This window comes from Alosa alosa, chromosome 19, assembly GCF_017589495.1.
Source record: "Alosa alosa isolate M-15738 ecotype Scorff River chromosome 19, AALO_Geno_1.1, whole genome shotgun sequence".
Classification (NCBI taxonomy): domain Eukaryota; kingdom Metazoa; phylum Chordata; class Actinopteri; order Clupeiformes; family Clupeidae; genus Alosa; species Alosa alosa.
Genome location: NC_063207.1, coordinates 7,971,654 through 7,984,916, shown reverse-complemented (window position 1 = coordinate 7,984,916; position 13,263 = coordinate 7,971,654). Strand labels below are relative to the sequence as shown.

At 38.9% G+C, this 13,263-nt stretch overlaps 1 protein-coding gene across 1 annotated transcript; it reads left to right on the top strand.

The window, feature by feature from the left end:
* The first annotated feature begins 1,755 nt into the window (after positions 1-1,755).
* On the top strand, positions 1,756-10,248 carry erg28 (ergosterol biosynthesis 28 homolog). Its single transcript, XM_048270742.1, has 5 exons — positions 1,756-1,938; positions 4,522-4,675; positions 6,707-6,797; positions 6,915-7,033; positions 9,940-10,248. The coding sequence occupies exons 2-5, from the start codon at positions 4,543-4,545 to the stop codon at positions 10,023-10,025; spliced, it is 429 nt and encodes a 142-aa protein (XP_048126699.1). The 5' UTR covers positions 1,756-1,938; positions 4,522-4,542; the 3' UTR covers positions 10,026-10,248.
* The last annotated feature ends 3,015 nt before the right edge of the window (positions 10,249-13,263 follow it).

Below are 13,263 nucleotides of genomic sequence, written 5' to 3'. Positions count from 1 at the left end.
TTGGTCTTATCCAATTGCATGCAGTGAGATTTTCAAATGCACGCTTGGTGCCGCCCCTTGAGTTGGGCCATTACATTATTCGTGGCCAGAACCTTAATCTTTCTAGATTACCAGAGTCTGGAATCTCCAGGCTAACCTTTCATAAAAATAATGCTGGATTGTCTCTCTCCATCATTGTCCTCACCATGTCCAGTGCAGGCCTGCAGGCAGTTCCTGCCTAGGGTATACTGTTCCTCCATTTACTTGTCTTGGGAACCTCATTCAACAACTCAGGATCTAGAAATCTGAATTTAAGAACGGTGCCTTGTTTACAAGATACCGTTTGTGTACCATTTGTGACTTTAATGACAAATTAAATATACAGCAGTGCCTCTGGTCTTCCATAATCACCTTTTATATCTACCTTTTTTTCGGTGAAGGCCTGCCCTATAGGGTTTCCATGAATAGACAACCACACTCTTAAAACAAATGTTTTGTCCCTATCTGGACACAGAGATGTGTTAAAAAACAACGCAAGTTATGTTATTATCAACATATTGTGTGTCAAATAAAAAAGGAAACAACACAAACTGTGTTGTCCCTATCTGGACACAGAGATGTGTTGAAAACAACACAAGTTATTGTCTATACTGGTTAGGGCTTCGGGTTTGTAACCGAAGGGTTGCCGGTTCGATCCCCGACCAGTCGGAATGGCTGAAGTGCCTTTTAGCAAGCCATCTAACCCCTCACTGCTCCCCGAGTGCCGCTGTAACAAGGCAACTCACTGATCTGTGAAATTACTGCTCAGATTTTCTATTATATTCAAGTCTGTACACTTTTTATTGTCACTTACTGTCAACTTTCTTGTAGCCTACATTTAATGACATTTTTTATTATTATTATTCTGTTAACAATAGACTATATTGTTTTACACGTGTCAAATCATAGTCATGTGATGGGAACATACAGTATGCACCAAATTGTAAAAGCAGCTAAAATGTTTCTTCACCTGCTAAACAGCAATGATTTACCTTGTGACTGAGTAGTGTACTTTAAGATTGTACTGTAGTCTTGATTACCATGTAATCAAGGCAATCACAAAGAAGGTAGATAGGCTTCCTGCATGGCCCATTCTGAATGAATTTTCTGATATACAGGTTATAATACAGGTTATAGCCTACACATTGGGCTTGGCAATAAATTTGGCAATACTACTATTTTCACACAAGTCATGGAACCCCTGACAATAACTGTGCATACCTTGTGATATAAATGCCATTCATCAATACAAAATTATGTTATCAGATTGAATGTTGTCTGAAATGGGTTTTTTTTCAACTCAGTGGGATATTAAACTATTCAATGTTTGACAAAAAATACTGGGGTCACCACCCACCAACCTAAACTGCTGCAGTTACATTTTGTTTAGCATTTTTATTGTGACACATAGGTTATTCTTTTCTTAAAAATGCCTTAGGTTACTATTATGTCCAATTTGTCTATATTGATGCACATTGCACAATGCCTATAGCCTATTTTTTCCTGAAGCCTAGGCCTACTGCTGGAGAGATAACTGACAAATTCCTTGTGTGTGTCATATTTTGCTAAATCGACCCCATTTATTTTTGGATTTTTTACCTAGGAACCAGCACGTCTTAAAACACTAAAAACTACAAACGTCAGGTCGACTTGCGTGTAGGACGAGGGGATGGCCAGTCTATGGGAAGAGTTCAGGGTTGACAAATCAGGGAAATTTGATATATCACGTGTTTTCAAATGGGCCATCCGGAGATATCGCCCGATTCAAGCTGTCACAAGTAGAGGACGTAATTGGTGGAAATAATTGTCAGTCATGCTAGCTAATTGGTCGTGAAACAACACAAATGATCAATCGACAACAATACAGTTCGGCGTGAACTAGGCTACTCAATTTGCCACAGACTAGCCTACTTCGACAAGGTGAGTGAAGTAGCCTATGTAACCTATTGCACCGGTTGTTTTTCTCTTCCGGGAATGTTTCTTCGCTTGTTGCAATTCATGCTGCTGTGCATGGGACTTTGTCAATCAAATGTAAAGGCTTTCAGTCATTTAGGCTAATTAGCCTCCAATAGCAACGCGAAAATAATCTGCAAATGATCATGATAGATCAGATTGTTAGTGTAACGTTGATATATTCGTAGCCTACAGTAATTGAACAGATGTAGCAGTGTCCACCTTTCCCTCCCCATGAGAGTTAACGTTAATGTTAATGTGATGAATGGAAAATGACCAGCTACATTATATATACCGTACCGTACCGTAGCCTATTCAGATCTTTGACACAGTGCATCTTCACTCCAAACAGCTGAATGAGAGTTGTAGCTCTACCGCAGACTTTGCTCATTGCTGCTACCCGGAAGTCAGGTGAAAAGTTGTAGTGGACTTTTTTTAAGCAATTTATTGATGTTAAAAAAAAAAAAACTTTTTTGGAAACTGTGACTATAAAACACTTATCGGAAGAGCACAACCAAGAATTAGCTAAAGAAATCTCTGAAACTGAAGTTAAGAAAGCAATAGGTAGCTTCCCAAAAGGTAGGGCGCCTGTATGGATGGACTTCCAGTGGAATTCTATGCAACATTTTGGACACAAGTAAAATAATTGTTTCTTGAAGTAATACCATGTGTCAGTTCCAAGGAAAGACTCCCTCCATCCATGTATCAGACTATTACTGTAATCCCTAAACCAGGTAGAGAATGTATTAAGCCATCTGATTTTAGACCAATTAGCCTAATCAACTGCGATAATAAAATAATTACAAAAGTAAGTAGGTAGGCTTAATAGGTGAGATATATTTGACAAATGTAGCCTATTTAAATTTACTATGTATTGTCACTGTAGACAAATTTGTGAATGCACAAATCTGTGAACGTGTAGATGAGAAATCTGCAAAAGTGTGTATAGATCTGTGAATATGTGGACAAATCTGCAAATGTGCACGCATTTGCAAGTAATATTGCTATACAAATGCCCCCATACCAAGGATCCCCAGCACTCTGCTAGCTGCAGGGGGCCTCCTAAGTTTGCTTTGCGCCACTGGCAAAGCATTTGTTTCATCATAAACAGTGGTGCACAGAACTGTTGCACTGTTGATAGTACAAGAGAGCTAAGAAAGCTATTCTTTTCCCTCTTTTACAAGAGTTTTCCAAACCTGATTAAATCGACGTGACTGGTTCATTTTCTTTTCAAATTTTCAGTCTTACCTTTCACCTGTAAATAACTATGTGGATACTCTGCACACTGCAAACCTTAAGAATACAGTGGGTTTTGTAGACGTATTTGCCTGTAGGATGACTCTGCTCCTGCAGCGTGACTATGGGTGTTACGCCCCAAACCAAAGCCAGGCAGGTATGGTAGCTCCAACTTGAAGTTCCTCATACATTGTCTCATGAGGAAGCTTCTCCAACACACATATTGCACACTATCCCATCTCCCCTGTCATCCCCCCAACACACACACCAAGACCCCTGGCAGTTGGGTTAGCCCCTTGAGCCGTGGATCTGCCCAAGGTTTCTTCCTTGGTAAGGGAGTTTTTCCTTTCCCCTGTTGCTCTTAGGGGCTCCTTGTTGGTGCCCCCCACCCAATCCCAATCCTCCCCCACCTTTTTTATGCAGCCCTTGCCACTTAATCTACTAAACCCCTCTTCTACTGCACTTTTTACCCCCATTAATGCACAAATAGGCTGACACCAGACATAATTTCACTGCATTTCTTACTTCCAGTAACTATATGCATGTGACAATAAACTTCCTTGTATCCTTGTACTGTGCTACAGTAAGACCAGGATAAACATGCACACCAACTTGCACACCAAATTCTGTCCATTTAAATAAGCAAACTTGTTTATTATAAAAGAAGTGAAAAGTGCTACCCAGTGAAAAGTGCCAAACGTTTTCAGTCACAGACCATCATCACTGCACTGGTCTGACCATGAAGCTGGATCACATAATTAAGATGACCTGGTGCAGATCCAGTTTGGGCATTGTGCAGTTGTTGAAGTTTTTCTTATTACTGATATGATAACGTTGATATGATATTGTGATTAACGACTATTATGTAAGCCGGGGTAATGGACGACATGGTGGTCTGTTTAAACCTCGTAAGTGCATTAATTTCTTTGAACAGACCACCGTGGAGTCCATTATCCCGCTTATTCCACTGTTGCCACTTGCGTTATGTTCATTTCCTGTTACAATTTCCTTTTACAATTTAAATCGCTAAAACTGTTTTGTTTGTAGAACTAATTTGCATTTTACAGCTCAGATGCAATGTGGCAGTTCATTTAAACTTCACAACGAGTTCGGCGAATTAATATACAAGTGTGATACGGCCAAAAAAAATGGATCTACTTCATAGGTGTGCAAATAACATACGGTTAACGGTCGTTCTAAATTACGTAGGACAATGGGAAATTCAACCAAGCAGTGGAATAAAAACTGTTATTTAATTCTACTGTTGGTTGTAAGTCACATCATTAATGTATTGCCCTATTGTCTGTTCTGCAGGTGTGCGCTCAATATCAGGATATGGGGCGGCTTTTGAATGTGCTGCGCAGTTGGCTGGTTATGGTGTCTGTGATTGCTATGGGCAACACAGTTCAAAGTTTTCGCGATCACAGCTTCCTGTCAGAGAAACTTTACACTGGGTCGCCGGAGTTTGGTAAGGTTTGACTGTTCCATTTTATGATGGCTACTTTTTTTTGTCTTACCATAATTGTAGCGAAGGAAGAGAGAGCAGTGACCCCACCCGGCCTCAAACTCGGGTCTTAAACGTGCAGCTTGATTGCAACGCTAAAGAGCCAGGCTCGTTGGTATGGCAGTCAGAGTGCAACTGTAGTGATGGCACTCCGTCACACTGCCCTCCCCTTCGGGAAGCTTTCCCAAGTGCTTCACGCACACTGGCGTCCCTCACACATCCAGCAGACATACTTTTCCCATCTCAGGATGCCTCACACACTAGAGCTTCCCCCATCTCTGGGGTCCCTCACACGGGGGTCAACCTATCCTGGGGGTCCCCTCATATGGCTCACACAATGGACACACTTCTGATGGCCTCATGGCAAGCCATCCCACTTCTGACACCATACTGTATGTAGCAAACGAAGAGAGCAGTGACCCCACCCGGGGTCTCCGGGGTACTAAACGTGCAGCTTGACCGCAACCCCAAAGAGCCAGGCTCATTGGTACTGCAATCTGAGTTTATACTCAATAGAGGCCGACCGATATGGTATTTGAAAGAGCATTAAACAGTGCAATACTTTGTGTAATAGGAAAGGAAAATTGCATAATATAAAATAACGTCCATACTCTTATGTGACTTAAGGCTTGAACGTACTGCCTGCGTTGCGTCTGCGGAACGGCTCCGTTGCATTTTGATTTTCATTTAGGCACCTATGTTAACAGGTTACAGCAGCCACAGTGCCTCTGCCATATCCACTCTCAGGCTCAGCTTGAACCGTGCTGCAACCGCGACCCAGCTAGAGAATAAAAGGGATGCCTAGTTTTTTCACGTCATGTGAGCGGCTCTGTGCAGAAATACATTGAAAAGACCAGTTGATAGTCACAATTTGAGTTTAAAAGGGGAAATGGAGGCTGCATGTGTGCTATAAAGTAACAGAAGCAGGGTGACCACCAACCAGACTCTGAAAAGGAGGACAAGTTGTGTAGAACAGTTTAGAATAGTTATCGGCCGTTATAAACATTGATACCAATAGATCGCAAATAGCTAATATCAGCCGATAATATCTGTATACCAGTATCGGTCGGGCTCTAATACTCAACTGTACTGATGGCACTCAATAATAAAAAATCATTTTACAGAATATTGCTTGCACTTCAATGAAAACTTAAATGTGTAAGTGTTAAAAAATACGCATTTGCAAATTTTTTTGCAGTTTTTTGCAGTTTGTATGATGCACAATGCATTGTGTTAATTCCGACTTGCATTTGCTGCTCTCTTTTTGCACTATTGACAATCTTTTCACAACGTTTGCACTACTGTAAATATACCTAAACCTATCAGAAAATGCTACACATTTCAACCGTAGATATTCAGGTGTGAAGCACTGGGCAGCCGTGGCCTACTGGTTAGCACTTCGGACTTGTAACCGGAGGGTTGCCGGTTCGAACCCCAACCAGTAGGCCACGGTTGAAGTGCCCTTGAGCAAGGCACCTAACCCCTCACTGCTCCCTGAGCACCGCTGTTGTTGCAGGCAGCTCACTGCGCCGGGATTAGTGTGTGCTTCACCTCACTGTGTGTTCACTATGTGCAGTGTGTTTCACTAATTCACGGATTGGGATAAATACAGAGACCAAATATCCCTCACAGGATCAAAAGAGTATATATACTTACTTAATACTGATTTGCAAAAAAATTCCAAAACCTTTAATCAGGGCCTCTGTGTGTCTATCAATGTGTTTACCATTTCAGGCAACATAATTGTCATGTCCAGAAAAATGAACAACTTTGGATAAATGCAGAGACCAAATTTCCCTCACGGGATCAAAAGAGTATATATACTTATAATATATATATATATATATATATATATATATATATATATATATATATATATATATATATATATATATATATATATATATATATATATATATATATACTTATACTTGCAAGATTTTCCACACCCAGATACGTTTTGGTTGTTAAATTATCATTGGTTTGTGCTTTCAGTAAATGGCCTTCAGGCTAGAACATTTGGAATATGGACCTTGTTATCATCTATAATTCGTTTCTTCTGTGCCATGGACATCCAAAACAGAACGTAAGTTTCTCTCCACCATTTATCTGTGTTTAAGTTCTGTGTTTAATGCCCTGTCCCAACTAATGAATATCTCTCTCTCTCTCTCTCTCTCTCTCTCTCTCTCTCTCTCTCTCTCAGGCTTTATCACATCACACTGTGGACATTTGTGCTGGCTCTAGGGCATTTTCTTTCTGAAGCCTTCATCTATAAAACAGCACCCCTGACTATTGGTGTAATGGCACCTCTTCTAGTTGCAAGTAAGCACAACACTAATTTGTTTCATGGAGGTGTTATTGTTTTAGGTCAAAGGAAACATTTTTAATCTATTACATCTGTTGTGTTGAGTGGTATTTACAGTTTTTCTCAGTCGCTTTGGTGCTTTTCTCAGATCATAATGAAAATTCTCATAACTATTAGTTCAACCTCCACAACATTAAGTCATTTGTGCGCATCATAGTCGCAATTTCTCTTTCCTCTGAACAAATTGCAAATGCGTTTGGACATGTATCAGTTGCTTTCATACAATTCTATGAAAGCAACTATGATGTTTTTCTTCCTGCCGTCCAGCCATTCATTTTATCAGTGAAAACTTCCTTGATAAACATCAGATGATAAGCTTTACAGTTGTTGGTTCAGGTGTGGGTTTTTTGCTCAGGATTTTTGTTATTACTTGACAAATCTTCATGATGCCTTCAAGTCAATCTGCTTGCTATGTCAGAAAGGAGGATCGTCAGAAATGATCACACATGATTCAACTGAGTGAGAAACTCAAGATGAACTGAGGTAAAAAAATAATTTAATGTGTTGTTATTATCGTTTGTCCAACGTTTGTTATTACTTGAGAAATCATTTAATTTCCAGGATATTTTCTCTCATGCTCGATGTCACCTATACAATTACTGACTTCATTGACTTTATAATAACTCTGCTATTCCGTCAAAAGTTTACTATTTTTTGTTAGCCTTTTTAAAACCAGACTCTATTTACATAGTGATTGAATACTGTCTGGGGACTCTTGATTGGGAAATCATTCCAACACTAGCATGGTGACTGGCGTACTGTAGACATAGCGTTAACTTTGAAATCATTGGTTCAGCCGTTACATTGGTCAGGGATTCATAACTTTACTTCCTACTTTGCCTAAACTTTACAGACTGCAATGTTTTATGTTTGCAGGCGTTGCTACTACCGTTTACCACAGCCACTTCCAATTTTGAAACTATAGCGTCATCCTTTCTGGTCGCTGAAGTTGATAATGCCACAGATAGATAAACTTTGAATACAGACTTGTGATAAAGAGGAATATTGTGAACATTGAGTGGAAAAAGTGGTACACATGAAATGGTGGCATTTGTAGTCATTTTCTAGAGCATGTCTATCCATATTTGAAAAGGGAACTAAATAGCCTAAGATAACAAGTTGCAATTTTCGAATGATGGGGACTGTTTGGATAAAAACAATTGTGTTGAATTGATATGGAATAACCCATTCAGTTATTTTTTTTTTTTATTATTATTATTTGAGACGGAGGGAGAGAGGAGCCAATACACTCAGATCCTGCCTTAGTCACTCAGTTGATTACCGATGAGCCTGACTGTGAGGACAGCGAAGGGATGGACATCAAAGAAGAGGACCTTTTGGACAGGAAGCTGCAGGGCAAGGAGGAGGAAGAGCTCAGCTAGCATGAAGACTCCGACTGAGTCTGCAAACTGTGTGGTTTGCAATCTGACTGACCAGAGGTGCGTTCAAATTCCTTGAACTGAAGCAAACGTTCACGGTGAACATGTTTGTATGAACAGATACATTTTAAACAATTTTGTGTAAACATTCCATCTCAGTAGTAACTCTTCATCCAACTTCCAACATGTTTGCGGAGAACTACCTTAAACTGTTTGCAAGTGTTCGCAAATGTTTATGGAAAACTCAAGGCAAACAGAAAATTGTTTTGCAAACGTTTGTGAACGTTCGCCTATGTTTGCGAATTTGAACGCACCTCAGCTTGTCAGAAAAACTGTACAGTTGATGAACTGTACACATGACTGGGTGGGATTTCATTTGGGCTGGCTTCCAGGCTAGTAGAACACAATTTCCTTCAAGTCAAGTAGTCATTTACATGTAGTGCTTTATTGTCACCTTAGCAACATACATATAGCATTTTGCAAAGATGAAATGTCGTTCCTCGTCTACCACAGTAAGGTGCAATATATAGAACATTGATATTCAGGACTCTAATGTGTGATCTGACAACACTCAATTGCATGTTCACACCCATCACTAAATTAATTTTCAATGGCACTGCTATACACATTCTGTTTTTTGTTTGTTTATTTATTTATTTATTTTTAAGAAGTGCCTGTGGGTGGGACAATTCTACAAGTTGCAAACAAGCTATTAACTGTGCAACAGGAGTGTGTGGAGAGGGAGCGGGGACAGATAGAGCCCAATTCCCGAAATGAAGATAAAAGTGTAAAGTTACTTAATCCGTTTTAAGGCCATGAGGGGATTTTTTTCAGGACATCTAGAGCAACAGAGAAGAGATTTACAGTAGAGGTGTAAAAAACGGCTGGAATCCGTCTTAAAAAGACACTGCCAAAAATTGTAACAAAGTGTATGAAATGGTTGACTGTCTGAGAATATGATACAATAAATCAAACTGAAAGTAAAAAATCATTTCTACTATTATTTTCAAATTTTGCACGATCATAACAAGATATTTGGATCAACTGAACTCAAATAGGGGATGGATTTTGAGGGGTTTGGACTTGGAGTTTGGAGTTTGAATGTATTTAGACAAGGTGTATGTGAACTTTTGACTTTCAACTGTAAGATCCATTTAAATATTTTACATTAAATTTGCACTATCTAAGAATATACTGTATAATAATCACTCAGTTCTGTATAGAAAAAAGCCTGTATAGAAAATAGATGTAGAGGATGTTGCAAATTGCACAAAAAGACAAGGTTATGCCAACTTGGCCATATGATCATATTATGAATTCTTGCATGCCGTTCAGATGTTCAGGTACACATTGTCAATTAAAAGACAAAAAATGTATACTGTAACATCATGTCAGATGGAAAGATTTTCCCCAAATCCATTGATTTATCGTGAAGTGACTCGTGTGACAACCTTTAATTTCCTACCCATTCTGTGTACCTCCAGGCTTTTCCATTGTGGCCATGTTGGCAGGCTTTCAGTGCATCACCGAGTCCCAGGAGCTGGCAGCTGACCAGAAGAAGAGGAAATGACCTCTGGATAGTAGCCACACAGGTCTCATGGACTGGCCATGCCACGCACTGTTGGTCTTTGGCTTTGTGGTGACAAAGGCAATAACAATATGTTAGTCGTTCCTGACTTTATTTGTACAGTACAACGCCAAATCAGAAAAAGTTGGGACGTTGTGTAGAATGTGAATAAGAATGTAATAATCTGCAAATCTCGTAAACTCATATTTAGCTGCAAAAAGGATACAGACAACCTATCAAATGTTGAAAATGACAAATTTGACTATTTCATGGAAAATATATGTTAATTTTGAGCAACACGTTTAAAAAAAAAAAAGAGTCTCTTAGAAGTAAAGATGTAGGGTATTCATCACTCTGTGTGGACAAATGATGAAAAAATTTAATTTTAATGCTTAACATGAAATTGTGGAGTATTTGGGGAGTTCATTATCTACAGTACATAATATCATTAAAATATTCAGAAAATCCAGAGATTTATATTGGATGGCCTTGGTCTTTTGGACCTCAGATGGAACTGCATTAAAACCAGACCTGTTTTTGTAAAGAAAAATATTGTTTGGGCTGATGAAAACTTCTGATAACCATTGTCTATGAGGACAGTTTGATACTTAATTTAGAAATGCTTGTGTAAACTTTACCATGGAACAGCCAAATTTGTTATATTATTATTTATAGTATTTAAAAATTATACAGAAATACCACCATCTTATCTGGGACTGAGCTTGTTTAAAATGGACTGAGGTAAAGTGGAAAACGGTTCTGGGGTTAGACCAATCAAAATTTGCATTTCTTTTTTGAAATCATGGACTCATCTGGGCTAAAGAGGAGAGGGCCTATCCAAATATCCAACTTGTTTTAGTGCTTAGTTCGAAACCCAACAACTATGACGGGGTGGAGTTGCATTAGTGGCAAGGCACAATCAATTCTGAATGATGTATTATATTATAATATTGACAATGCCAAAATGAATTCTGCACATATTTAAACAGTATTTCTTCATAGAGGAAGAGTCCAGGTGCTCAAATGTCTGCAGTCCAGACCTGTCAAATTAGGTGCATCATGGAATGGAAAACATCATTAAGAATACCCCATAAAGTTGAGCAACTGAAATCCTAACAGATCACTGGGTGTGATAACTGAATGAGTGTTTACAAAACTTGTATGTTATTACATTCTGTTTTTATTTGCATTTTACACAATGTCTCAATTTTGTTTTATTCGGTGTTGTACATGTAAGTGACCTATGCACAAGATCTGGCGTAACTGATAATCCAACACCCACACTGTCTGCCGGTAATAAACCTGTTTTGTACTCCGCCAACAACATGAATGACCGAAGCGTCTGATGACATTATAATTAAAACATTGCCTCTTTATGTCCTACAATATGTATCTGTCCTGTAGTCCTTTTCGTATGGTATACTTGTCCTAATATGGGAGACTGCTTAATGTGGGACACCCAGTTGTTAAAGTGGGATTTGGCAGGTGGGGGAACCCTAAAATCCAGTGTCGGTGCAACAGGGAAAAATAACTCACCGTTGGACAACATATTGAGTATTGTGGTGTAGCAATACTTTTTGGACAAGAATTGCTAGCTTCTTGGTCACTTCTGTACACATGAATAATTAACTCACCATTTATTTTAACAAATATCATCGTGCTACATTGTTGGTATGAAAGAATATATTATTATTAATTAAAATGTATCTGAGGTGGCAGAGCTTGACACCCAAGCTCCAGTGGGGTGTAGCTCTTCCCCAAACTGATGAATGTCGGTGAATCTATGGGAAAGCCAAAGCTGTAGGGTTCTGTTCTGTACACCCTCACATTGTAGCCTAACATAGCCTACTACAGAAGTCCGAAAGGAAAAAATCTCCCGCGTTAGGGCAATACACCCTCTGTCTATTATGCAGATCCAGAGGCCCCCAGAGGCCTAGGATTCATTCCTCTGTCCTAAATGATTTCAAGCTGGCCCTTTTATCCAATAAGAATATAGTGTTCCGGATGGAGACAGTGCAGCAGTACAGTCAGCATCTTACACTACACTGTAAGTGTGCTCAGTGGGACTCACAGGAACTCAGGGTTTAGTCCGACCTGGGGTAATTTTTCTGAACGCACTCCCCATCTCCTGTCATCGCTGTACTCTCTACGCTGTTCTGTCTAATGACAGAGGCTGAAAAGCCCAAAAAACATCACTTAAAAACTGTCTCCTAAAACTGTGATTTGGTGTTCCAGTGCACTTTCCTCGTGGCTTTACGTGGAGGTCGAGGTCTCTCCCCTTTTTTCCACACTTAAGGATCACTCAGGAAATGAAAAAGATTAGACACAGAATGTAATGTAAACCTGTGTGGACAAATGATGAAAAAATGTAGTTTTAATGCTTAACATGAAATTGTGGAGTCTTTTAATTGACAATGTGTACCTGAACATCTGAAAGGCATGCAAGAATTCATAATATGATCATATGGCCAAGTTGGCATAACCTTGTCTTTTTGTGCAATTTGCAACATCCTCTACATCTATTTTCTATACAGGCTTTTTTCTATACAGAACTGAGTGATTATTATACAGTATATTCTTAGATAGTGCAAATTTAATGTAAAATATTTAAATGGATCTTACAGTTGAAAGTCAAAAGTTCACATACACCTTGTCTAAATACATTCTGTATTTAGTGTCTATACTAAAGTCCGGCTTCAGAAAGTAAAAATCCTACCATGTATTGGTTCTACATGTGGGAGTTTAGTGAATGGTTAGAGTAAATGTGGCTTTTACTTTCTGAAGCCGGATTTTTACACCTCTGGTTTTTAGTCAGTCTCAGGGGAGGAGTTGAAGAAGGCCTAAACACAATGTTATAAATATATAAATAATTATGATTATGGTGTTCATCACCATGTCACCACCAACTGGGGGATGGGAGGTGGGGGCTGTCTCACTTCAAACCTATCAAACCTATATGTAAATAAATAATGTCAGTCATTAATTACTGGAAAGACACTATATTTATGTTTTTGTTTTGTATATGTTCATTATTGATATTAGATATTGTTATTGATATCATTCGTATTAATGTTATTTTGCTTAACATACCATTTTAAAAAAAAAGAAACAAAAAAACTCTTTCTGACTACTCTAATGTTCATATTCTGTAAGTTGCTTTGGACAAAAGTAGTTGCTAAGTAACCATAACCATAACCAAGGTCAGGATTTGTCCAGTACTCCGCATAGCCAGTACATTTCC

Excerpts from the sequence above, each read along its gene's own strand:
- erg28 (XM_048270742.1), top strand. The coding sequence starts at position 4,543 with ATGGGGCGGCTTTTGAATGTGCTGCGCAGTTGGCTGGTTATGGTGTCT. Across the intron at positions 4,676-6,706 it reads CACTGGGTCGCCGGAGTTTG|TAAATGGCCTTCAGGCTAGA; the intron begins GTAAGGTTTGAC and ends TTGTGCTTTCAG. Across the intron at positions 7,034-9,939 it reads GGCACCTCTTCTAGTTGCAA|GCTTTTCCATTGTGGCCATG; the intron begins GTAAGCACAACA and ends GTGTACCTCCAG.